The sequence below is a fragment of the Thamnophis elegans genome, chromosome 1 (genome assembly GCF_009769535.1).
Source record: "Thamnophis elegans isolate rThaEle1 chromosome 1, rThaEle1.pri, whole genome shotgun sequence".
NCBI lineage: Eukaryota > Metazoa > Chordata > Lepidosauria > Squamata > Colubridae > Thamnophis > Thamnophis elegans.
Genome location: NC_045541.1, coordinates 174,630,177 through 174,656,759, shown reverse-complemented (window position 1 = coordinate 174,656,759; position 26,583 = coordinate 174,630,177). Strand labels below are relative to the sequence as shown.

At 44.5% G+C, this 26,583-nt stretch overlaps 1 protein-coding gene across 1 annotated transcript in view; it reads left to right on the top strand.

The window, feature by feature from the left end:
* Positions 1–26,583, top strand: part of EFNA2 (ephrin A2) — a 386,935-nt gene that overhangs the window by 358,541 nt on the left and 1,811 nt on the right. Inside the window, exon 3 of the mRNA XM_032225961.1 lies at positions 16,874–16,939. Within this exon, the coding sequence (XP_032081852.1) occupies positions 16,874–16,939 (66 nt within the window). The remainder of the gene's footprint in view (positions 1–16,873; positions 16,940–26,583) is intronic.

Genomic DNA, 26,583 nt, shown 5'->3' with positions numbered 1-26,583 from the left:
TGGAATGCTGCCAGAGACCTAATTAGAGGCCAAATTAGTTTTGCAAGCCCAAACTTTGCACAGAGTCAAACAGAACTTCTCAAAGCTTGAACTGACCAGATGAACGAATTGCTTCCTGCAAAAGTTCACGTCCCATTCGCTCCTCTTTTATGTCTTTTGGGAACGGCCAATCATCTTCAAGCCTTACTCCCGAGTCGACCCTGTTTTCTTATTTGTTCTTGCCTTCTGGCAGCTCTGCGCATGCGCACGCTGGGAATAGGCTCCCACTGTTCTTCTGCCTCGCTGATGTCAGAGTCCGGAGGCTCTGGAGGCAGCACATAACTACCGGATGGCCTTGGTCCCCTCTCTGCCTCCGACACACAACCCTCATCAGAACCTTCCCCAGATTCCAGGACTGGCCCAGGTTCTTCCCCAACCTCCTCACTGTACAATTGTGCTGCCAACTCCTTAGGCTGCCAGGGGGCCACAACAGAAATATTGGCATAGAATGTCTATGGAGATTCTCAGCCATCCAGATCATGGTTGTCCCAACGGTTCTTTTTCAAGAGGCAGCTGGACTTCCTTGTTTTTCTTTGAAAGCCATTTCGCTTCTCCTCCAGGAAGGATTTATATGCCTTGCAGAGAGCTGGTCATTTGCATCCTTTTATAGAGTCGTTGAGGCCACATGGAGGTTTATCTGTGTCTTTAGGGTCACCTGAGTGGTGCAAATGGGTGTGGAGCCTTCTTGGAACTGCTGAAAGGACTGTGAGATTCCAAAAAAGCTCCACACCCATTTGCACCACTCAGGTGACCCTGAGGACACAGATAAACCCCCAGGTGGCCTCAATGACTCTATAAAAGGATGCAAATGACCAGCTGTCTGCAAGGCATCTAAATCCTTCCACTCCCCACCACCCAGTCAGAGCTGAAGAAGCTTCTTGGATGAAAAGCAAAACGTCTTCCAAGAAAAACAAGAAAGTCCAGTTGCCTCGTGGAAGAGCACCTTTGGGACAACCAGGACCTGGATATTTGGCTATGCATTTGGGATGAAAACCCTTCGAATGGTGTGGAAGTATGAACGGATTTCCAAAAATTGCAGGCTACAGGAAACATTTTCGCTTTAGGTTGAGATGCAAACAACACTTGAGAGACCGCCTGCTGCCAATTACCTCCCAAAGACCCATTAGATCACACAGGGTCGGCCACCTCCGGGTTCCGTCTACCAGCCAATGCTACCTGGCTACTACCCGGGGGAGGGCCTTCTCTGTGGCAGCTCCGGCCCTCTGGAACGAACTCCACGCAGAGATTCGGACCCTCACCTCTCTCCAGGCCTTCCGAAAAGCCGTCAAAACCTGGCTTTGCCGGCAGGCCTGGGGTTGATGAGTTCCCCTCCCTGCTCGACTTGTATGATTGTGTGATTCTTGGCTATTTTAACTACTTGTATTGTGTTCTATGTTCCCCTTTTCCCCTTTTGAGTTGTTCGCCGCCCTGAGTCCCTCCCGGAGAAGGGCGGCATACAAATAAAATAAATCTAAATCTAAATCTAAACACAAGCTCATCAACAGTCTGTGCCTGTGTTGAAGGGACACGGGGAAGGATATTGCAAACTCTCCATTCCCACTCCACTCCTGGGGGAAGGATACTGCAAAATCCTCATTCCCTCCCCCCTCTGGGGCCAGCCAGAGGTGGTATTTGCCAGTTCTCCGAACTACTCAAAATTTCCGCTACCGGTTCTTCAGAACGTGTCAGAACCTGCTGAATTTCACCCCTGTACCTGTCCCCATGTTGTTTGGGAAGGACTTGATAGGTGGATAGAAATGCCACCCCATCCATTCTAAACCTCTGGCTGGCTGTGTGACCCACCCCAATAATAGGAGGAGCAGGAGGAGGGGGAGGAAGTGGTGTTAGCGGCACAGAACCATTTATCTCAAGTAAGGCAAAGAAAGAGAAGGGATTTACGGATGAAGACGCAAAAGTGGAAGAAACAAAAAGAGGTCAGGGGTTAAATGCGATGAGCCATCTTGAGCCTTTTTTCAGATGGAGGTAAAAACTGGGGGATTAGAAGAGGATTGGTAACAGACTGAAAAGGCAATGAAGCAAACTGCCTTCATCGCGTTGCAAGGGTGTATTAAAACTTCGGCAAGATGTTGGACTCTCCCCTCGCAGTCCGGGCCCTTCTCTCAAGCCTCCTTTGCCTCCATTAAGGGAGCATCTACAGAGGATGCCCCCTCCCCAAAAAACGTCAAAATGGCGGCCCCTGTGGTGTGGCCCTGCATCACATCTGCTTAACTTCTGCTACAAAAGAAAGGTCCTAAATCAGTCATGCGATGACCTGCTTTACAACTGTCACGATTTATGACTTTAACGGGCAGGCTCCATTGTGGCTGTAAGTTTAGGACTATCTGTACCATCAAGTTGGTGTTAATTCTTAGCAGCCATTTAGATAGATTTTCTCCATGATGATCCTAACCCGACCCTTAAGGTCTTCCAATGGTGCAGCCATCGTATCCCTGTGACTGAGTTCATCTATGTAATATAATAATCTTTGGACTATTCTACAGAATAGAAGGATAAGAAAGGAAAGGATAGGATAGGATAGGATAGGATAATAGGGTTGGAAGGGACATTGGAGGTCTTCTGTTCCAACCCCCTGCTTAGGCAGGAAACCCTACACCACTTCAGACAAAGGGTTATCCAACGTCTTCTTAAAAACTTCCACTGCTGGAGCATTCACAACTTCTGGAGGCAAGTTGTTCCACTGATCAATTGTTCTAACTGTCAGGAAATTTCTCCTTAATTCTAAATTGCTTCTCTCCTTGATTAGTTTCCACCCATTGCTTTTTATCCTGCTTTCTGATGCTTTGGAGAACAGCTTGACTCCCTCTTCTTTGTAGCAACCCCTGAGATATTGTAAGACTGCTATCATGTCTCCCCTGGTCCTTCTTTTCATCAAACCAGAGACGTCCAATTCCAGCAACCATTCTTCATATGTTCTAGTGCCCTAATCTTTACATCTAATAATCTTTATATCCGGTCATCCTTGTCTTCTTTTTCCTTCTGCCTTTCTCATTATCAGAGCCAGAGAGCTGGGTCTTCGCATCATGTGTCCTAAGTGGGATCATTTGAGCCTGGTCCTTGGTGCCTCGAGGGGGGAATCTCTTGAATTGATTGGTTCAATGATCCATGTTTGTTTGTTTGCTTGGCTGTTCATGAGATTCTCAGGCACCTTCTGATACACCAACATTCAGAAGCATGGATACTCTTCCTTACCCCCCTTCTTCTTTGAAGTCCAACTTTCACTTCTAGAGAGAGTCACAGGGAATACTGTGGCTTGCACAATTCTGATGTGTGTGTTTGTGTGTGTGTGTGGTGTGTGTGCATGTACACATCATGCGCAGGGCCTTTGGTGTGAGTGTGAGTGAAGCGACTTTTAAGTGATGTGGATTTGGGGTATTTTTGCTCCTTTTTTAAAAAGGTTTTTTATTTTTATTTTTCAAACATACATTCACAAATATAAAATCTCATAACTATTATCAATGTGTGTTATCCATTAACATGTATCACAATTTTTCTCCCCCTACAATTAACAATATAATCAAGATTGCTTTTCTACCCTCCCATACACCCCTTATTTTCCAACAATCCTATTTCTTCCTTCTTTCCTTCCCTTCTTCTCTCCTTCTCTATCCTTCTTTCCTCCTCTCATTTCCCTTCTTTATTTGCGATTAGTTTTTTTTGCTCATCTTATTTGCTGTCTTTTATTCTTTTGTTTATTATAGAACAGCTTTATTCTTTTTAGTATTATTATTATTTGTGAACCTATTTTTTAAATTGTGTTTTTATACTGCCTGGCTTCCTGCCATGCTAAGAATTTATGTGAGAAAAATTCCTTTCTCATTCCTTTGGGTGATTTGGGGCCAATCATCACAAAGCAGTAAGTTCTAGTCCCACCATAGGTAGAAACCCAGCTGGGTGACTTTGGGCCAATCACCAGGAGACTGGAAGTTCTAGTCCTGCCTTAGGCAAGAAAGCAGCTGGGTGACTTTGGGCCAATCACCAGGAGACTGGAAGTTCTAGTCCTGCCTTAGGCAAGAAAGCAGCTGGGCGACTTTGGGCCAATTACCAGGAGACTGTGACTTCTAGTCCCACTTTAGCAGGAAATCTGGCTGGGTAACTTTGGGCCAATAGCAATAGCACTTAGAATTATATACCTCTTCACAGTGTTTTTACAGCCCTCTCTAAGCGGTTTACAGAGTCAGCCTCTTGCTCCCAACAATCTGGGTCCTCATTTTACCCACCTTGGAAGGATGGAAGGCTGAGTTAACCTTGAGCCTGGTGGGATTTGAACTGCTGAATTGCAGCTAGCAGTCAGCTGAAGTAGCCTGCAGTACTGCACTCGAACCACTGTATCACCTCAGCTCTTCTTCACCAGGAGACTGTGAGTTCTAGTCCCACTTTAGGCATGGAAGCCGTCTGTGTAATTCTGGGCCAGGCAATCTCTCCGCCCATTCCATGTTACAGTTGTTGGGAGAAAAATAGCAAGAGGAAGGAGTTATGGTTTGTGCAGCACCTTGAATTATTTATAGATATAATAAAGGTGAGCTAATAAATAGTTTGTTTGTAATTATTTGATTTTCTTTATATGATACATAGCAACCCAAATTTTTTTTTAAAAAAATGAATGAATATATAAAGAATTGTTTGGAAGCGGGGGGGGGGGGTGAAACACCAGGAGACTCAAGTTAGGTACCTTCCAAATCTTTGACGCTCCGAGCCCAAAAGTTTCACCATCCCTTCATGCCATCTGATTATCTCTTTCAATGTCTTCATGGCTATCCTATCACAGAATGGAACAACTTGCCTCAGCAACTCACCATGAGACAACTCAATTGCGGGATAATTCTATTTCATTTCATTTCTGTCTGTCTGTCTGTCTGTCTATCTATCTATCTATCTATCTATCATCTATCTATCTAGCTAGGTATCTATCTATCTATCTATCTATCTATCTATCTATCTATCTATCTATCATCTATCTAGCTAGCTAGGTATCTATCTATCTATCTATCTATCTATCTATCATCTATCTATCTAGCTATCTATCTATCTATCTAGCTATCATCTATCTATCTATCATCTATATCTATAAATGGATATAGCCTGTTGTGCCTTAAAGTGGCTTCTACCGTACTGCCTCAAAATGACTTCTACTATACAGCGCTGTGGAGTTGCCGTGGTAACAGTGTCACAGTACTCCACAAGGGGGCTCCCTCTGGTAAGGGGGGAAATCCAACATTCAAAAATGGATGGAGGGTTGGGATAAATAAATACCCGGGCAACGCCAGGTTATCGTCTGGTTTAAAATAAATAAAAAAAATTATTTTTGCCATTCGCAATTCATTCTGTCCCTCCTTTGGCATCCTTTCTTTAATGATTCTGTTGCGCCATTTCTTTGATATCAGTGTAACTCTTGCCTCTCAGTGAGTTGTCCTGGGGCGAGTTAGCCATGGCGAATTGTCCTAGACTGGTCCTTCCCAAGGGCTAATCTGCGGCGTCTTTCTTGACCGTTGGTTCCTTTGCTCTTGATATTTGCTCTTATAAGAGTTCCTGAAATCGTTGTCCACTGCAATGACCAGGTCCTGCGGGAGAGCCCAGCAAAATCTGTTAATGTGATCCTGTCATTCTTCTTCTTTTTCGATGGTTACTTTTAGTTACCCTCAGGAGTGTAAGTGCGGGCACTCATAAAACCCAGCCCGTGAATGCAATTACTCAAAAGTTTCTTTCCTTCCTGCCCTCCGTTTGAAAGAGCCCAGAGATAAATGTCTCTAGCTATCGATAAAACACCGCAGAAAGAGAAGACTCGGCAGAGGCCAAAGTACCTAAGTTGAATCTATGTCACTTTTGTTTTCACTGATTGATCGGGGTTTATACCGGTGGAAGGAAAGGAAGCTAAAGTGCACTTCCTCTTTTTAGAAATTTTAGCAATGTGCCTGGAATTTGGCAGAACCCCGAAAGGGCAAAATGAGTAAAACGGACCCAGCCAGCTAAAACCCAGATTGAGGTTTCTTGTGAATGCAGATCCCTTCTCTTGCTAGCTCAGGGGTGGGTGATCTGGAGCAGTGGTCACCAATCGATGGTCCGTGGACCGCTGGTGGTCCATAAGAAAATGTTGGTGGTCCGTAGAAAAATTATTTGCATTTTTTATATTGCACTAAATCAGGGGTCCTCAAACTATACCCTCTGGGATGGATACGTGCAGTGAACGCTTGTGTTGCTGTAGAGAGTCTCCCCCTTCGGGGTCTTTTTGTATGGGTCAGAAATTCCGACTTGGGGTCTGCTTCGGCCTGGCATGGGGCTTTGGGCGAAGGCTGGAGGGAAGCACCCCTGGTGGCGAAGAGCCGGAGGGCCTTGTTCCAGTGGGACTGCATCATGGCCTGGAACTGGCTGACCATCTCAGCCCACTGAGCCTCCAGGCACCAGTACCTGGCCTTGCACTCCCGCAGGTCTTCCCTCCACTTGGAAAGCCTACACTCCTAGTCCTCAGTGAGGTGATTCTGCTGAGCCTCCTTCTCGGTCAGATCCAATTTGAACTGAGCCAGCTGTTTTGCCAACTTTCTAGTGGTGGCTGCTTAGCTCCAGCAACTGTTTCCTGTTGGGGCCCTAAGGAGTCTGAGTGGGCGGTGAAGAGTGGCTGGGAGGGGTGTGGCGAGTAGATGCCGGCGAGGCACCCCTCGATGTGAGTGACATCGAGTTGGCCACACCCTCCCAGTCACATGACCACCTTAGACAGATCATATTATCATATTAGTGGTCCGCTGGATTTCAAATTATGAATGTAGTGGTCCCTGAGATCCAAAAGGTTGGGGACCCCTGGTCTAGGAGAGGAGGGAGGGGGTATGAAGAGGAGTGAGGGGGAGGTTAAAAAGTTAAGGGGTTGGGTTGGGCAGAGAGAGAGAGAGAAAGAGGTGGCAGAAAGCAGGCAGGGATGAAGGACTCTGCTTGTGGTTCAGCCCATTAAGAATTGGGGGTCTCACCAGTTGGTATAATCCCCTTCCCCCCCCGTCCTGGTTTGGAAGAATCCCTGAAGATACGTGGACTTTGATTGGAGGGAGGGACTCCTCCTTACATTTGCAGAGGAATGGATGGGCAGGGCTGGGATTGATGGCACCTTCAATTTAGCTGAGAGGAGTGAAGACATCCCAGCATATAAGCCAGTGTTTCTCAGCCTTGGCAACTTTAAGTCCTTTGGACTTCAACTCCCAGAATTCCTGGCTGAGGAATTCTGGGAGTTGAAGTCCAAAGGACTTAAAGTCACCAAGGTTGAGAAACACTGATATAAGCCATTTAATAGCACTTGTCTGGGGTGCAGTAAGGTCTCCTGCCTTGGAAAGAGGGTTGGACTAGAGGACCTCTAAGGTCCTTTCCAGCCTTATGATTCTATTAAAAATCTCCTCGCTATTGAGAGTTGATCCTTTCCCTTCCTTTTTCTTCCCTTCATCCGCCTCTCTCTCTTTCACTCTTCCTTCATTTCCTTCTTTCCTCTCTCTCCCATCACTCCCTTCTGTAAAGGTTCTTTATTTCTTTATGAGATCTCTCCATTGACAGGGGACTTCAGGTAATGTTATAAAATTTCATGCAGACTTTTTTTTTAAAAAAAAACCCTCCTTTCCGCTGTTTCCTATAGCTCCCTGGTTAAAAAAAAGAGAGAGAGAAAAATAGAAAAAAAATCACCTACAATTAAATCAATTCCATAGGTATGTAAGATTCTAAGAATATATCTCAATGCTGTGCTAAATTGAAAAAGCCTAATTAAAAGCGCAGAGGGTTGTAGGGAAATCAGGATATAAGTCCCAAACAAACTATAGTTATAAGGTCTGGTTACTATATACCAGTGTTTTTCAACCACTGTGCCGCGGCACACTAGTGTGCCGTGACATAGTGTAAGGTGTGCCGTGGGAAAATTACTTTATATATAGTCAATATAGGCACAGAGTTAAATTTTTTTAACATTTTCTAATGGTGGTGTGCCTCGTGATTTTTTTCATGAAAAAAGTGTGCCTTTGCACAAAAAAGGTTGAAAAACACTGCTATATACCAATGATGGTGAATCTTTTCAGCACCGAATGACCAAACCGAACGCATATGCATGCGTGCGAGCTGGAGTGTCAGGCACCCAAGACTAGATGGCCGGTGCACGTATGCGCGCCAGCCAGCTTGTCTTCAGGTTTTTGACACACACTTGTGCGCCCGCCAGCAGGTCTTCGCATGCGCCAGGGCACTGGAAACATGAAGACCAACTGGCTGGTGCGTGCATGCGTGTTTTGGGGGCATTTTTCAGGCCATTTTCCAGCACCTGCAAAGAGCAGCTTCCGGCACGCGGGAAAGTAGAAGAGCAGCTGGCAACAGGGCACACGCCCATAGAGATGGTTCTGCATGGTTCCACCACAAAACCGCGTTCGACTAAAGGGTGCTCGACGAAACCGCGTAGCTGACGTCATCACAGCGCGATAACAGTGCGGAGAAAAAAGCACGCTGTAAACGCTAAACCTAAAATTAACCCCTAAACCTAAACCTAACCCCCCTAAACCTAACCCTTAACCTAACCCTAAACCTAACCCTTAAGCTAACGCTAAACCTAATCCTAACCCTTAACCTAACCCTAACCCTAAATCTAACCCTAAACCTAACCCTTACCTTAACTTGAATTGGCTTGCTTTAAAAGCGCTATTTAAAGCGCCCTTCTTTCTCCGCGCTCGCTGTTGTCGCCCTGTTGATGACATCAGCGACGCGGTTTAATCGGGCGCGCTTTAGTCGAGCGCGGTTTTGTCGTGCCACGGTTCTGCATGCAACCTCTGGCACTTGTGCCGTAGGTTCGCTATCATGGCTATATACCAAGCAATGGCACATCTGAGCTGGAGGATATGGTAAAGCTACGACTGGGGTCCTTGGTGCTCTCTGACTTTAGTGGGATCTTTGCAGACATTTCATTACCAAACTAGGCAACATCATCAGTTCTAGAAAAGCTAAGACTTTGCTTAAAGCTTTAAAGGGTTTTATTTAGCAGGAGACAACAAAATAGCACCATCACTGTACAACGGGGAAATGCTCTATAAAGGTCCTTAATAATAATTTTAGATAATTAAAATAAATTTATAATAGTGTAATCTTTATGATAATTTAATTTTATAAGTATCTGTGTACAGTAAGGAGACATTTTATAAGTATCCCTAGGGTTGGGAATAACTGTACATTGTGCAAAAGTGGAAAAAAATAAGAAAAGAAAAAGAAAAAGAAAGAGGCGAGAGAGGGATGAAGGAAGGAGGAAAGAAAGGGAGAAAGAAAAAAGGGGGAGGGAGGGATGAAGGAAGGAGGGAAAGAAAGGAGAGGGAGGTAGGGATGAAGGAGGGATGGAGGGAAAGAAGAAAGAAAGGAAAGAAAGAGGGAGGAAGAGAGAAGAAAGAGAAAGAAAAGATGGAGAAAAGGGAGATGGAGGGAGAAAAAGAAAGAAAAAAAGAAAAAGATAGAAAGAAAGAATGGAAAAAGGAGATGAAGATAGAAAGATGAAAGAAAATGAAAGAAAGAAAAAGGAAGAGTGGAAAAAAGGGAGATGGAAGGAGAAAGAAAGATGAAAGAAAGAAGAGAGGGGGGAAGAAAGAAAAAGAGGAAGAAAGAGAGCAAACTTTGGGAACGAGAATATGCAAGCAAGAGGTCATGAATATTGATTTGAGGCTGAGGCGGGGAAAAGGAAAAACAAAACTAAAGGGAAATCGAGTGGAGGAGAAAATTGCACACTCCACCATTTTATTACAGGTTGTCACTGCACACACAAACGCACACTCGCGTAGGTATTCCGGTACATATTTAGAGACTTCCCGCTTCCAGATTAACCCGGGTGGCTTCCAATTTAAAAAGGAAAAAGAAAACCGTAAAAGGGAAAAATAAGTAGGTCGGGGCGTGGGGGGGGGGGAGTGAAACCCCCACCATATAACCCAAAACCACCGACCGAGGCTGTTTTTCACACAGGTGTCCCGCCGGATCTCCAAGCTTCGGTTGTCAAATTTTTATATATCCCCCCAAAAAGGAGAGCGAAGCCTCCAGAAATAAAACGAAGGGGAAAAAGTTCAGACAAAAGAAAAACTTTGGGGGCAGAGACGCACACACTCCCCCCCCCTCCAAAAATAACTTCGCCTGATAACTAATAAAACTCTTAGGTGAAGCCTGGGAAGGAAGGTGGGAGCCTGGAAAAGGGAAAAGGGCTCGGCAATCTGCACTCTCAGAGAGAGAGGAAAAAGCACACAAATACACACAGAGGGAACACCCCGCGTTGCACGATTCCCACGTTGCCCGATGCCCTCGCACTTTCTCCCAGCCTCCATTCATGAGCCCGGCGTTGTTGGTTTTTTTTCCCTCTGGGAAAGAAACCCTGGGTGGCGGGATATGCAAATGAAGGGGTGTGGCTACGCAAATGAGGCCTTTCGCGTTCTCTCTCTTTTTTTTCAATGGCTCCCATTGTTGGCGCCCCTCTTTGGTCCCATTCAGAAAGGTGACGTCAGCCGCGGATTGTCCGCGGACAATGGCGCTCTTCTTGCTCGGAGGGAGGGCTGGATGGGAAAGCGATGGGGAGGGAGGGGATCTCAAGAGAAAGCCCCCCCGTGGCTGGTGTCAATATCTCAGCAAGCCGCTGAGACTAAGATTGAAATAGCTCTGGGAACAGCTGCTGGCGGTCTCTTCGGATTGTAATTGGGGGGGGGGGATTGAAGGACCTCCTCGGCCCTGGGTTTTCTCAGCCTGTCTGTTTGCCTGCTGGGACCCCACTTTCTCTCCCGGCTGGGGCATTTTTTTTTTAAACAAGCCACCCAAATGAGGACAATTCTGAAGAATGCCAGAGCCCAGCCTTGAAGTCAATAGCAATAGCACTTACATACCGCTCCATAGTGCTTTTTACAGCCCTCTCTAAGCTGTTCCCAGAGTCAGCCTCTTGCCCCCAACAATCTGGCTCCTCATTTTACCCACCTCGGAAGGATGGAAGGCTGAGTCAACCTTGAGCCTGGTGAGATTCGATCTGCTAAACTGCTGGCAGCTGGCAGTCAGCAGAAGTAGCCTGCAGTACTGCACTGAACCATTGCGCTCAATTGAGGGGGACTTTGCTGAAACTGCTAAGCCCAGGACAACGTCTTAGCTGCATCCACACAACAACAATGAGCTACTTTGGTGTACTAGTTCAGGGGTGGGCCTAGAAACCAGGAGCCTGTGAGTTCTAGTACCACCTTAGTCATGAAAGCTGGCTAGGTGACTTTGAGCCAATCACAGGGAGATGGTGAGTTCTAGTCCCGCCTTAGACATGAAAGCTGGCTAGGTGACTTTGAGCCAATCACGGGGAGATGGTGAGTTCTAGTCCCGCCTTAGACATGAAAGCTGGCTAGGTGACTTTGAGCCAATCACAGGGAGATGGTGAGTTCTAGTCCCGCCTTAGACATGAAAGCTGGCTAGGTGACTTTGAGCCAATCACGGGGAGATGGTGAGTTCTAGTCCCGCCTTAGACATGAAAGCTGGCTAGGTGACTTTGAGCCAATCACAGGGAGATGGTGAGTTCTAGTCCCGCCTTAGACATGAAAGCTGGCTAGGTGACTTTGAGCCAATCAGCTGCAGAAAAAGCCAACACAGTTCTAGGCTGTATAAACAGAGGGACAGAATCAAGATCACGTGAAGTGTTAATACCACTTTATAATGCCTTGGTAAGGCCACACTTGGAATACGGCCTCCAGTTTTGGTTGCCACGATATAAAAAAGATGTGGAGACTCTAGAAAGAGTGTAGAGAAGAGCAACAAAGTGGATTAGGGGACTGGGAGCTAAAACAAATGAACGGTTGCAGGAACTGGGTATGTCTAGTTTAATGAAAAGAAGGACTAGGGGAGACATGATAGCAGTCTTCCAATATCTCAGGAGCTGCCACAAAGAAGAGGGAGTCAAGCTATTCTCCAAAGCACCTGAGGGTAGACTAACAAGAAGCAATGGATGGAAACTAATCCAGGAGAGAAGCACCCCAAAACTAAGAAGAAATTTCCTGACAGTGAGAACTATTAACCAGCAGAACAACTTGCCTCCAGAAGTTGTGGCTGCTCCAACACTGGATGTTTTGAAGAAGAGATTGGACAGCCATTTGTATGAAGTGTTGTAGGGTTTCCGGCCTGAGCAGGGGGTTGGACTAGAAGACCTTCAAGGTCCCTTCCAAGTCTATTATTCTATATACTAAGTCAAGGCAGCGAACCATGCCTAATATTTCTCACTCCTGTTTTCCCCATAGCAACAATCATGTGAGGTGGGTTGGGCTATAAGAGAGAAACTGGCCCAAAGTCATGCAGACAGCTTTCGTGCCTAGGGCGGGATTAGAACTCACCGTCTCCTGGTGATTGGTCCAGAGTCACGCAGCCAACTTTTGTGCGTAAGGTAGAGCTAGAACTCAGAACCCCTCTTCACTAAGTAGGGGATCTGTTACCCCCACATTCCCACCTGAGTTAACCCCTACAGCAGCAATGGAGTGTCCTCTACCTATTGAAGCAATCTGATCCTAACCATAAATGTTATTTTATTGTTAGGATTGTTTCCTGACGTCCAGCCAAAATCATTGGTAAACTTTGATGCTTCTTTTCTCCATGTTGTGTGAGTTGTCCGTGTTAAGTATCCGGATCACTTGAGGGTGTCGTGTTCCCTCCCCACCGCCCCCCCCCCCACTCCCCGGGGAAGCTGGTATGTGCGGCTAACCCAAACCGGCGAAATAAAAACCCTCCGTTAAGGAGTACAAATACACATAAGGTTAAATTCATTCTCATCTGGAATTCGTGGCCAGGATAAGATTATCTGGTTTTGCATTTTGATTATGTCTGTCGAAAGACAAGTCTGTTTCTGCCAACGGCTTCTTTATTCTGTTTGCTTTAGAGGGAAGCAGGAGTTTAGGGAATCCTACGGCCTCCATTTGTCACTTCGTTTATATATTATTAGGCTTAAAAAGAGCATTTTTATAAATAAAAAAAACCTACTGTCCAGGGCAGTTATGAAAGAGACCGTCCCTTTAAAAATCTCCCTCCATCCTACCCCAAAAAATCCATATCTATCTATCTATCTATCTATCTATCTATCTATCTATCTATCTATCTATCTATCTATCTATCTATCTATCTATCATCTATCATCTATCTATCTATCTATCATCTATCTATCATCTATCTATCTATCATCTATCTATCTATCTATCTATCTATCTATCTATCTATCTATCTATCTATCTATCTATCTATCTATCTATCTAATTCCCACAACACTGTCAATAATTTAGTAAGACTCTATTAGTATTATTTTTCCCTTCCTTCCTAGTATCTATCTCTGCCCACTTATGACTATAACCATGTTGCCTGTACCTTTTAATTTATATTGTTTTTATTTGTTTCCTAGCATGATTTGATAGCTGATTAGTAACCTTGACTATTACTAAGTTTTGTATCTTTTTATTCTTGATGAATGTATTTTATTCTGCTTATGTACACTGAGAGCTTATGCGCCAAAGACAAATTCTTTGTGTGTCCAATCACATTTGGCCAATAAAGAATTCTATTCTACTATTCTTTCTATCTATCTATCTATCTATCTATCTATCTATCTATCTATCTATCTATCTATCTATCTATCTATCTAATTATCTATCTATCTGTCTGTCATTTCTCTTTTTCCTGTCTGTCTGTCTGTCTGTCTGTCTGTCTGTCTGTCTGTCTATCTATCTATCTATCTATCTATCTATCTATCTATCTATCTATCTATCTATCTATCTATCTAATTATCTATCTGTCTGTCTGTCTGTCTGTCTGTCATTTCTCTTTTTCCTGTTTGTCTGTCTGTCTGTCTGTCTGTCTGTCTGTCTGTCTATCTATCTATCTATCTATCTATCTATCTATCTATCTATCTATCTAATTATCTATCTGTCTGTCTGTCTGTCTGTCTGTCATTTCTCTTTTTCCTGTCTGTCTGTCTGTCTGTCTGTCTGTCTGTCTATCTATCTATCTATCTATCTATCTATCTATCTATCTATCTATCTATCTATCTAATTATCTATCTGTCTGTCTGTCTGTCTGTCTGTCATTTCTCTTTTTCCTGTCTGTCTGTCTGTCTGTCTGTCTGTCTGTCTGTCTGTCTGTCTATCTATCTATCTATCTATCTATCTATCTATCTATCTATCTATCTAATTATCTATCTGTCTGTCTGTCTGTCTGTCTGTCATTTCTCTTTTTCCTGTCTGTCTGTCTGTCTGTCTGTCTGTCTGTCTGTCTGTCTGTCTATCTATCTATCTATCTATCTATCTATCTATCTATCTATCTATCTATCTATCTAATTATCTATCTGTCTGTCTGTCTGTCTGTCTGTCTGTCATTTCTCTTTTTCCTGTTTGTCTGTCTGTCTGTCTATCTACCTACCTACCTACCTACCTACCTACCTACTATATCTCACCTCCAAATGATTAAAAGCAGATTTAAAATAGAAGTGGGGCGTGGAGGAAAAAAGCCTAAATTCTGAATTCATCAACACTGACAATGCTTTTTGCGGCGGGCGGGGGGGGGGAGTAGAATTGCTGATCTGACCCAATTTGCTTTTTTAATTTTTTATTTCCTGTTTTCCAAGTGGCCGGTTTCTTGCTCTGCCTAACTAGGAAAACAAGCCGGGGAGAAAAAGAGGCAGGCCGGGTGACCAAGCTTAGATCTATAGTCCCCTGGAGGAACATTAATATAAATCAGTGTTCCAGCGTGGTTCGAACATTCATTTTCGATGACCCTTGCATAGAGAGGAAACTCCTAGCTTTCTTCAAACAGGATGTTCCCTGGATTTCTTTGGAATTGGGCTGTCAAATCGAATCCGTTTTAGAACAGGCGAAAAATCCGCCTTGGCAAATCTTTGCTTTTTTGCTCCACCAAAATAAGGCGTGTGGGTTTTTTTTTTCTTCTTCTTCCTTTTAACTCTCTTTTTCTCTCTCTCCGCTGGCCCATCCATCCTAATCCAACCAATTTCATGGCTGGGAATATTCCCACTGGGCACCCCCCTGTGCCTCTTCCCCGTGGTTTTAATTACCAATTTTTACTCTCCTGCCACAAGCCCCTTCGCCTCTCGTTCAACACACAGATCTCACAACAGCCGGCCTGGGCTGAAGGAAGCCTTCCAAAGCGTGTCATTTGGCTTGGCAGGTTGGTTTTTTTGAGGGGGGTGGTGTGGAAATCCAAACACATCTAAAGAGCTGGGTCCTGGTTAAGTATCCCTGCCTGGGGGTCAAACAACTTTTGACATTGGTTTTGGTAGTTGATCAAAGACACGGCTTTAGAAGCGGAGCCTATCGTGCACTAAAAGGAACCAGGGATACCTAAGAGAGCTTTAAGCTGCTTAGCACGGCCGGGAAACATTTGTGGGTCAAATAGCAATTGGTGTGGAATGGTTGATGGTGGAGGGCGAGCCGTTGAAGATAACAGTGCCCCTTCAGCCATCGGGGCAAAGATTCTCAGCATCCAGGAGGCGGTTTTTTGGCCGCGGCGGTGGGTGCGAATTTGGGACTCCGTTGCGCTGGTAAAACAGCAACCATGCCCCGGGGAGGGGGGGGGCATCCGCTCTGAATGCGGAGGGGACCATACAGATTTGCTTATAAATGGGGAACAATGCAGAGTTGCTGGAAAGACGAAGAGCAAAATTGTGCGTGACTTTTTGCTCTGTACAAATTTGGAAAGGAAAAAAGGAGGGGAGGGGGGAGAGAGGAAGGAAGGGAGAGGGAAAGAAAGGAGGGAGGGAGAGGAAGGGAGGAGGGGGGGATGAAGAAAGGAAGGGGAATGGGGAGGAAGGAAGGAAAAGAGATGGAAGGAAGGAACAAAAAAGGAAGGGAAGGAAGGAAGGAAAGTTAAACAGAAGAGGAAGGGAGGGAGAGGGAAAGGAGGGAGAGAGGGAGAGGAAGGGAGGAACAAGGAGGGAAGAAAAAAAGGGAGTGAGAGAGGGGGAGGGAAAGGAGAGGAAGGAAGGAACAAAAAAGGAAGGAAAGAAAAGAAAGTTAAACAGAAGAGGAAGAAAGGAGAGGGAGGAAGAGGGAAAGAAAGGAGGGAGGGAGGAAGAGGAAAGGAAAGAAAAAGGGAGGGAGGGAGAGAAAGTGAGGAGGGGAGGGAAGAAGGAAGGAGGGGAAAGAGGGAGGGAGGAAGGAAGGAAGGAAGGAACAAAAAAGTTAGTCTCGCCGTTTCAGCACAGCCTAAAATATTTTGAATTACATCTTCGTCTGGTGGGGTGTTCTCATTTTTCCAGTATTTTGCAAATATAATCCTTGCTGCTGTTAGTATATGTAAAACTAAATATGTGGTCCCTTTATCATAACCCTCCGGCATTATGCCCAACAGAAATATTTCTGGTTTCAGAAATATGAATACAGAAATATGAATATTACAAGAAATTTAGTTAGTTAAAACTACTTGGTTATAGCATTATTATTTTCATTAGTACATGTGTTATTATATTATTATTATCATTACTATTATTAGTTTGTGTGTTAATATTTATTATTTTTTCACTGGTCTTTCTTTTTGGTAAATCATGGTACACCCCGACAATACACTGTATTCAAAAATGTTTACGAATAGAATTTTCTTGTTTTTAAAAAAAGGAAGGAAGGAACAAGAAAGGAAGCAAGGAAAGGAAAGAAAGTTAAACAGAAGAGGGAGGGAGGAAAGAAAGAAATGCAAATCGCTGGAGCACTTGAATTTTTTTTAGAACTAGCTTTCTTTGCATGTTACCTGAAAGATACAAAAAAAAACCCAAATCCTTCTTTGATTGGCAGGTTTTCCTCTAACGCCATATCCCCTCTTTTTCTCCTCTGCTTTCTTTCAGCGGCCACTCCACCTAATCTGGTTGACAAACCCTGCTTAAAGTTGAAGGTTTACGTTCGGCCAACAAGTAAGTAAGACGAGACGAAGGAAGGCATAGGAAATGTGAATTATTATTATTTTTCTATTTTGAACCCACTTGGAGTAATGCATGATTCAGACTGCACATCAATTACCAAGCCTTATTCCCCCCCCCCCACCTCCAGTCTTCTGCTGCACCACTCAGCTTAGAAATATTAAAAGCCATCTTTTGAAAGGACGTGGTTTACGGGTAAATAGAAATTCATGTTTGAAAAACAAATGTCCTTTATTTTCCCTCTAGATATATTCTGAAGTCCAGATTTACTTACAAATGGGGAAAATGCAGTGTTGCTGTAAAGATGAGTGCTTTGAAAAATGGGTTGAAAATTTTTTTAAGGCAATGTTGCAATTGGATCTCTGTTGTATCAGCATTACAGGTAGTCCTCGACTTACGACCCCAATAGAGCCCAACATTTCTGTGGCTAAGCAAGAGAGTTGTGAAGTGAATTTTGACCCTTTCTCACCATAGTTGTTAACCGCAGTGGTTAAATTAGTAACACGGCTGTTAAGTGAATCTCCCCCGTTGACTTTGCTTGTCAGAAGGTCGCAAAAGGGGATCCCAACACACTGCAACCGTCATAAATATGAATCATTTGCCGAGCATCTGAGTTTGGATCACATGACTGCTGGGATGCTTCAAAAGTCGTAAATGTGAAAAACGGCCATAAGCCACTTTTTTTTCAGTGCCGCTGTAACTTGGTCACTTAAGTCGGTGTGGTGGCTCAGTAGCTGAGACGCTGAGCTTGTCGATCAGAAAGGTCGGCAGTTCGGCAATTCAAATCCCTAGTGCCACGTAACGGAGTGAGCTCCTGTTTGTTGTCCCAGCTTCTGCCAACCTAGCAGTTCAAAAGCACGTAAAAAATGCAAGTAGAAAAATAGGAACCACCTTTGGTGGGAAGGGAACAGCGTTCCGTACGCCTTTGGCATTGAGTCATGCCGGCCACACGACCACGGAGACGTCTTCGGACAGCGCTGGCTCTTCGGCTTAGAAATGGAGATGAGCACCGCCCCCTAGAGTTGGGAACAACTAGCACATATATGCGAGGGGAACCTTTACCTTTACCTAAGTCGAGGACTATCCGTTCTGATCAGGGCATTATGACCATTCATTTAGTGACGGTTTCAAGTTATGTCGCTGTGAAAAAAGTGATCTACCATTTGAGATCTTCCCAGCCAGCTTCTGAGAAACAAAGTTACTTAGGGAAACCAGATTGGCTTAATGACCATGGCAGGAGAAAAGCCATAAATTGGGGCGCAGTCATGTGACAACACTTAATGACCACACTGCTTAATGACAAAACTTCTGGTCCCAAGTTGAGGGCTACCTGTATAGAAAGACTAAAAATTCATAGGATTTCAATGTTGCTACACAGAACTCAGGTGATACCCACACTTGATTTGATGATCTCACAGGAATTCAGCTTTTAAGAAGAAAAAAAATAGAAATAATTCTAATTTGAATTTGAATTGGTGCACTACCGTATGTTTCAGAGTATAAGACACACTTTTTCTCCCTCAAAAAAGAGGGTGAAAATCTGGGTGCGCCTTATACACTGAATGCAGCATTTTTGGCCTATTGAAACCCCACCCCCTTTGCAAAAATGGACGTGGGTTGGGGAGGCCTGCAAAGTGCTCCTGGGGGCTGGGGAAGGCAGAAAGAAGCAAAAAATGGGCCGGTTTTGCTCATTTATGCCCCCCCCAGCCCCCAGGAGCACTCTATAAGCCTCCCAAAGCTGCATGTCCTCCCCGCTTTTTTTTGGCAAAAAATGAGGCATGCAGAGAGTTTGGGAGGCCTGCAGAGTGCAAAACATTTTTTTTTAAAAATTGCCTCTTCAAAATCACGGTGCATCTTATACTCCAGTGCATCTTATAGTCCAAAAAATACTGGCACTGTTTTCCAGAGACTGGGTGTTTGGGTGGCTATGGATGCTGTACAGATAGTCTGTGACTTAAGACCGTTTAACGACCGTTTAAATTTACAAAGGCACTGAGAAAAGTGACTTGTGACTAGTTCTCACTCTTATGACTGTGGCCGCATCCCCACATCACGTGATCAAACCTCAGGTGCTTGGCATGTTATCTACAACAGTTGTAGCGTTCCTGGGTCCTAGGATTTTCATTTGCAAACTTCCTAGGGAGCTTCTGACAAGAGAAATCAATGGAGGATGGCTGATTCGCTTAACAATTGCCCGATTCACTTAACAACAGTAGTGGTTCGCTGAACAGCCATTCCCAAAAGGTCGCAAAATGGGGGTACAACTCAACAAACAACTGCCTTGCTTACCAGCAGAAATTTGGCTTAATGACTGTAGTGATTTACTTAACAACCATGACAGAATGGGAGTGCAACACACTAACAACTGCCTTGCTTAGCAACAGAAACATTGGGGCCGTAAATCCAGGACTACCTGAATTCCCAGCTTCACTGCACCCACTAAGCTAGGAGTAAGATTGTCTGAATTCTTGGTCATCAAAGATGAAACTCAAAGCATCTCTCTTTCGCCCCCAAGCCAGGAAAATGAGGGAAACAAGATCCATGGTCCACCATCAGCTGATGGATCTAGTGAAGCTGCCACCATGATTTTGGCAGATTCTCTCAGCAACGAATAGCTCCGGTGGGTCATTGCAGCCCACTAACAACATTAACGGTGGTAACCACAGGGTTTCACCAAGAGGCATTAGCCGGGTAACAAGTGGACAGAATCATCTCTGTGTCAGGGTTCCAAGTAACATACCCACAGCAGGCAAAACTCCGAGGCAGGTAGATTCCTCAAAATAATAGCTTTACTGGATATGCCATATTGGCATATGCTGAAATGCACCAGCTGAAATGTCCTTGGTTCCCAAGAGAAAGTATTTTGTTTTGGCTAGAAACCCCAGCTATCTCTACTCCCTCACTCCCCCATCCCTTAGCTCCAGATGTGGTAGCCCTGAAGCCTCAAAATGGCCTCAGCCGGGTCAGCTTCAGAGTTGACTCTCTGTTCATTAGACATTCTAAGATAGACACATTTGCCTCCATAGATGCGAACTTTGGATATACAGCCCTGAGGAAGGGTGTTTTTCTATTCATAAACTTTTGGAATACTACCAGATTATGTGATGGGTTTTAGATTGAGGACTTCCTCTGGGCTTCATCTTTGTTGTCCAAGAAAGGTCGTTGGAGTCACCATGAAGTTCCTTTCTGGTCAGCCAGAGATGGACCTGATCACCTCACCCGAACTACAGGGGTGTCCAACCTTGGCCACTTTAAGACCTGTGGACTTCATCTCCCAAAATTCTCCAGCCAGCCATGTGGACTTCATTTCCCAGAATTCCCTAGCCAGCCATGTGGACTTCATCTCCCAGAATTCTCCAGCCAGGTAGAGATGGTCACCTGATCACCTCACCCGAACCACAGGGGTGTCCAACCCTGGCCACTTTACGACCCGTGGACTTCATCTCCCAGAATTCCCCAGATAGCCATGTTGACTTCATCTCCCAGAATTCTCCATGGCTGGCTGGGGAATTCTGGGAGATGAAGTCCACAGGTCTTAATGTGGCCAAGGTTGGACCCCCCCTGCCATACAGAAGAGGAATAAATTCAGAAACCGTTCAAGGCATCAAAGTTTAACCCCAACAGCTATTCTGCAGTGTTGGTTGACTGTTGTGCATTGTTCTTGGTTTCCTCATGGTCCTTGCCAGTGGCAAGTTTCTGTCGCTATTCTTCAAGAAAGGAAAAGTTGATCTGCATTCAGAGGGAGTCAGCGCCTGCAGCTGAAGGGAGGGGTTTCCTCCAGAGGAGAATCTTAAATCCTCTCTTCTCGGTAGAGCAATTTTTCCCTCGATTCCATCTTTCAGTGATCCTACGGTTCAGAGATTCTTTTTTTTTCCCAGACACGGGATAAAATTACAGGCAGTCCTCAACTTACGACCACCGTTGAGATCATAATTTTGGTTGCTAAGCAAGGCGGTGGCTTAGATGAGGTGCACCCAATTTCAGGGCCATTTTTGTCACAGCTGTTAAGTGAATCATGAGGTCCTTAAGCGAATCCAGCTTCCCCCATTGACTTTGCTTGTCAGAAGCCAGCTGGGAAGGCCACAAATGACGATCCGATAACCTCAGCTCTCTGCAACCGCCTGTTGCCAAACAGCCAGATTTTGATTACATCCCTGTGGGAGTGCAAGGACCAGGTCATAAGTCAAATTTTTCAGTGCCATTGTATCTTAGAAGGTTGCTAAATGAATGGTTATAAGTCAAGGCCTCCCTCTATTGGAAGTTTAATTATAGGGGGGAAATGTCCAGACCAAATGTAATTTCTAATGTTGGATTTTCCCCCTTACCAGAGGGAGCCCCCTTGTGGAGTACTGTGAAGCCGTTACCATGGCAACTCCACTGTGTTGTCCAGTAGAGGCCATTTTATGGCAGTACAGTAGAAGCCATTTTAAGTCACAATAGGCTGTATCTTAACATCACACCCCACCCCACCCCGAGGGGTGTCTTACCCCTACAGTATTTGTTTCCAGAGAGTAAGTCATCTCTGTACCAAGTTTGGTTAAAATGGCTCGAGTTATGCTGGAAAACACACACACACACACACACACACACACACACACACACACGTGTCATATTCTTGGCTACTAAAACATTGAAGAATCAGTCATGTCTTGTCTGCAGGGGTGGGGAACAATGGCTCTTATGACTTTTGTGGACTTCAGTTCCCAGAATTCCTGAGCCAGCCAATGGAATTCTGGGAATTGAAGTCCACAAGTCATGAGGGGGACATTGTTCCCCACCTCTGGTCTACAGGGTGGGAGTGGTACGGGTCAAAAAAAGTCAAGTTAGTGCCCCCTTCCCAGTCAGTGCTCAGTCCTGATTACCAACAACACAAAACACTGTTTTCAAGCAGAATGGACACTGCTCCTTCCTTGCACATTTTGCCCTTGAGATCAAATTAGCGAAGGCCTTTTGACACACAGGCCTGCATGCATGCGCGCGCATATGCGCGCACAAACACACACACACACCCCTTTCCGATAACTTTCACCTTTTGTTTTCTTGGCAAGGGCTGAAATACTAAGCACCCGTGTTGGCTCAAGTCAGTGGCATGCAGATTTCCACCAAATTATGTCGGGGTGAAGACAAATCTATGAAATGGGGGGGGGGGAGCTTAGGCGAACCCGGGGCAGTCTGGAATACCCGCTGACTTCATTGTTGGGATCAAGGAGGGGGAAAGGAAGGCAATTATTTTATTTAAAATGTAACAAACAGCAACAACCTTCTGCTTTTTCTGAACAGGTGGTGTTTTAAAAAGAATCAAATCATGCAGCTGTTTGGGGAAAAAAGAAAACACAAATTAATAATTTTCTCCTGTTAACATGTAATTAATGTTTGGTCACAGTTCTTCCCAGGGAGTGTGCAAATAGTCAGAAATGACAGAATCGGGAAAGAGATTGCCGTTTCCCTTTTGGTGCCGTTTCATTTCTCTCTGTGTGGGTGTTTGTGTGTCTGTGTGATTTTAATTGGCTTTAAAACAAAACAAGGACTTTTTTTTAAATATGAAAGAAACCCCCGGGTTGTTTTGTTGAGGTTTTTTTTTTTTTCTCCTCATGAAGCATGAAGTATTTGTAGTGGCTCTACACAAGGGTTGGGACAAATATCCTGTGGCATTCATTCATTCATTCATTCTTTCTTTCTTTCTTTCTTTCTTTCTTTCTTTTCCCTTCTTTCTCTCTTCTTCTACTTCTTTCTCTCTTTCTGCTTTCTTCCTTCCTTTCTCACTTCTTTCACTTGTTACTTTTTATCTTCTTTCTTGGTTCTTCCTTTCTCTCTCTCTTCTTTCTCTTGTTTTTTTCTCTTCTTCCTTTCTCTCCTTTTCTTACTTTATCTCTTTCTTTCTTTTTCTTCTTTCTTTTTCTTTCCTTTCTCTCTCTCTTCTTTTTTTCTCTTTCTTTTCCTTTCTCTCTTCATTTGTTTCTTCTTTTTTCTGTCTCTTTTCTTCCTTTCTCTCTTCCTTTCTCTTTTTCTCTTCTTTCTTTTTCTCTTCTTTCTTACTTCTTTCTTCTCCTTTTCTCCTGTTTCTTTTCTTACTTTTTCTTTCTCTTCCTTTCTTTTTCTCCTTTCTTTCTCTCTCTCTTTTCTTTCTCTTTCTTTTCCTTTCTTCCCTTCTCTCTTCTTTCGCTTCTTTGTTCATTCTCTCTCACATTTTCTTTTTTCTTTCTTTGTCTATTCTTTCTTTTCTTTCTCTTCGTCCTTCCTTTCTTTCTCTCTTCTTTCTTTCTCTTCTTTTCTCATTTGTTTTCTTACTTTCTTTATCTTCTCTCTCTATCTCTCTCTTTCTCTCTCTCTCTCACACACATACACACTTTTCTTTCTCTTTCTTTTCCTTCCGACCATCCAGATTTCAAGGGGACATAGGTAACACCCGCCATCCCCCCACCACCCCGGTCTGTTCTCCTTCGCAATAACAGCCATAGGAAAGTTGTCTGTGTGAATTGACTGGGACAAAGGAACTTGCCCAGAGTCACCCAGGAGAGTCTGTGCTGAAGGAAGAGTAGAGCCCAGGTCGGTTCCACCACAAAACCGCGGAGGACAAAATCGCGCTCGACGAAAGCGCGCATTTGACGTCATCACAGCGCGACGAAAACATTGCACTGTGATCGAAAAATATAAAAATAAAGCAAAAACCTTACCCTAACCCCCCCAAACCTAACCCTAAACCTAACCCTTAACCTAACCCTAAATCTAACCCTAAACGTAACCCTTAACCTAACGCTAAACCTAACGCTAACCCTTAACCTAACGCTAAACGTAACCCTAACGCTCTAACCCTAACCCTAACCCTTAACCTAACCCTAAACCTAACCCTTACCTTTATGTGAATCGGCTTGCTTTAATTGTAATTTTATTTCAATTTTTAATTTTTTTCATCGCGCTGTGATGACGTCAAATGCGCGCTTTCGTCGAGCGCGATTTTGTCCTCCGCGGTTTTGACGGGTCACGCCCAGGTCTTGCCCCTTCTAGCCCATCCCCATCTCCACTACATCGGATTGGCTCTTGGCCTGAAAGGCAGGACATGGCCCAAATTCAGCCAATGAGCTTCTGTGGCTGAAGAGGAAATAGGACCTGGATCTCCCCTCTCCTAGTCTAGTCTAGCACCTGAGAAGTATAGTTGTATAGTTGTAAACAGTAGAATTAATTCAAATCAAAATGGCTGGTTTTGCAGAGGAAGCTGAATTCCCCCAGGATTCTTTCCCAGTTGTAAAGGTGAAAAAGGGTCGTAAGCCACTTTTTTAAAGTGCCGTTGTAACTTTGAATGGTCGCTAAATGAATGTTGTAAGTCAACGACTACCTAGACCCCTGAGAGTCAGTTTGGTTTAGTAACTACAGACCCTGGGCTAGAAGCCAAGTGCCTGGGAGTTCTAGTCCTGCCTTAGGTGCAAAAGCCAAGGAAGTGACCTTGGGCCAGTATAACCCTACCAGCCCTCAGAAGGAGACCAGGAGGACAACCTTTCAAAAGAAAAAAATGTGTCTGATGAAACGACAGTGACTGGTCCAAGCACAGACAGGCGAAAAGGAGAAAAAGTTAGTCCCGTAGAATTGGTGGAATTCGAAGCCAATGATGCCAAGATGGATTCGCATCTCCAAATTTATTTAATTTTTTTGCTCCATTCCTCTTCTCTTCCCCCCCCACCCCCACCCCGCTGCTCTCCTCCAGGCTGCGAGTCTGCCAAAACCACCCTTAATCTAGTAATAAACTTAAGAGGAGCCGAGCTGAGGGAATGGCGTTAAAACGGCTTTGGCTGTAATTTAGCGGATTCCCTCGAAGACATTTTTTTGCATCGCTGGCTGATTAGGCGTCTTTTGGAAACAGGATTATTGGATCGCTATGAAACAATTGCTCTCTGACCTTCCGAACGGCAGTGCTGACTGCCAGCCAAGGCCGGAGGGGAAGGGGGGGAACGGGGGGACACACACACACTCACACATAACAAAACCTAACCTAAACAGGCACCGTCCCCCGGAGATGTCCTGTTGTTACAAGTTGGCTGGCAGATCTTGAAGTTGGCTCGGTGCCATCCTGCGAGAATTGCCACCCGCATATTTTGAAACGGAGTCTCCGTCTGGGGGGAAATGGGGAGCTTCTGATCTGGGCAAAAAGCAGCTTGTTCGCCTGCCTGTTTTAACCCCGGATGGCTCTGCTCTCCCCGACCCAGCCCCCCCCCCTCGGGGGAGCAGAGTTGCTCAGATTGGATGGCATCAAAGTGTCCCAGATGGCAGGGCGATAGAGAAGGCAGCCAGCTCTTACTAAAGTATGATTTTTAAGTGTTTCAATTTCAGGATTTTATTTTTTTCCCCCCCTGTTAAGGTCCAGAAACTATACATACAGGTGGTCCTCGACTTACGGACACAATGGGGGTCAGAATTTCTTTTGTTTAGCGTCTCCTGCATGGGACTTGCCAATGGTATCTCTTTGCCCACTTTGCAAGAGGTGTGTGTGTTTGTGTGTGTATATCACAGAAGTGAGTACACCCCCTCACATTTTGAAAATATTTAAGGTTAACTTTTCACGTGACAACACTGAAGAAACGACACTTGTCTACAATGTAAAGTAGTGAGTAAACAGCTTGTATAACAGTGTAAATGTGCTGTCCCCTCAAAATAACGCAACACACAGCCATTAAAGTCTTAAACTCCTGGCAAGATATACTTAAATATTTACAAAACATGAAGGGTGCACTCACTTCTGTGATATACTTTTACACACACACACACACACACACACACACACACACGCTCTACAGGTAGTCCTTAATTTACAACCAAATTTGGACCAGATTTTAGTAAGTAAGACAATTGTTAAATCAGTCATGCCTAATTTTACAACCTTTTTTTTTGCCATGGTTGTTAAAAAAATCACAGCAGTTAAGTGAATCACATACAGGTAATCCTTGACTTACAACCACAACCGAGCCCAAGGTTTCTGTTGCTAAGTGAGGCATTTGTTAAGTGAGCTTTGCCCCATTTCTTGTCACAGTGGTTAAGTGAATCACCACAGTCGGTAAGTTAGTGACAAGGTTGCGTCACATGATTATGGGGATGCTGCAATGATTGTCATTGTGAAAAACGATCATAAGTCACTTTTCTTTCCAGCGCTGTTGTAACTTTGAACAGTCTTTAAATGAACTGTTGTAAACGGGGGACTACCTGTAGTCATTAAGCGAATCCAGCTTCCCCCATTGACTTTGCATGTCAGAGGCCACTGAGAAGGTCACCAATGGCACGCAAACCCCACCCCCTCCGGTCTCCCTCCACAGAACCAGTCTCTGGTGCCCAAAAGGTTGGCGCCACTGGTATAAGATTTCCTGCCTGAACCAGGGGGTTGGACTAGAAGACCTCCAAAGTCCCTTCCTATTCTGTTATTCTACCCATTTTGTGGAGTGTCAGGTTGGTTTTTTTCCCTTGATGGTTCCTTGATTAATGCATTGCTTTCTTGCTTGATTGTGAGAGTGATTTGAGTATTGCTTTCTGTCTGATTGTGGAGAGTGCATCCCTGAACACCGAATAGCAGTCAGAAGATAGGATGAAAACTCTTTAATCTCGGGGGCAGACTCAACTATAGTTTCAGCTGGGAAACTGTGAGTAGGCTAAGCTAA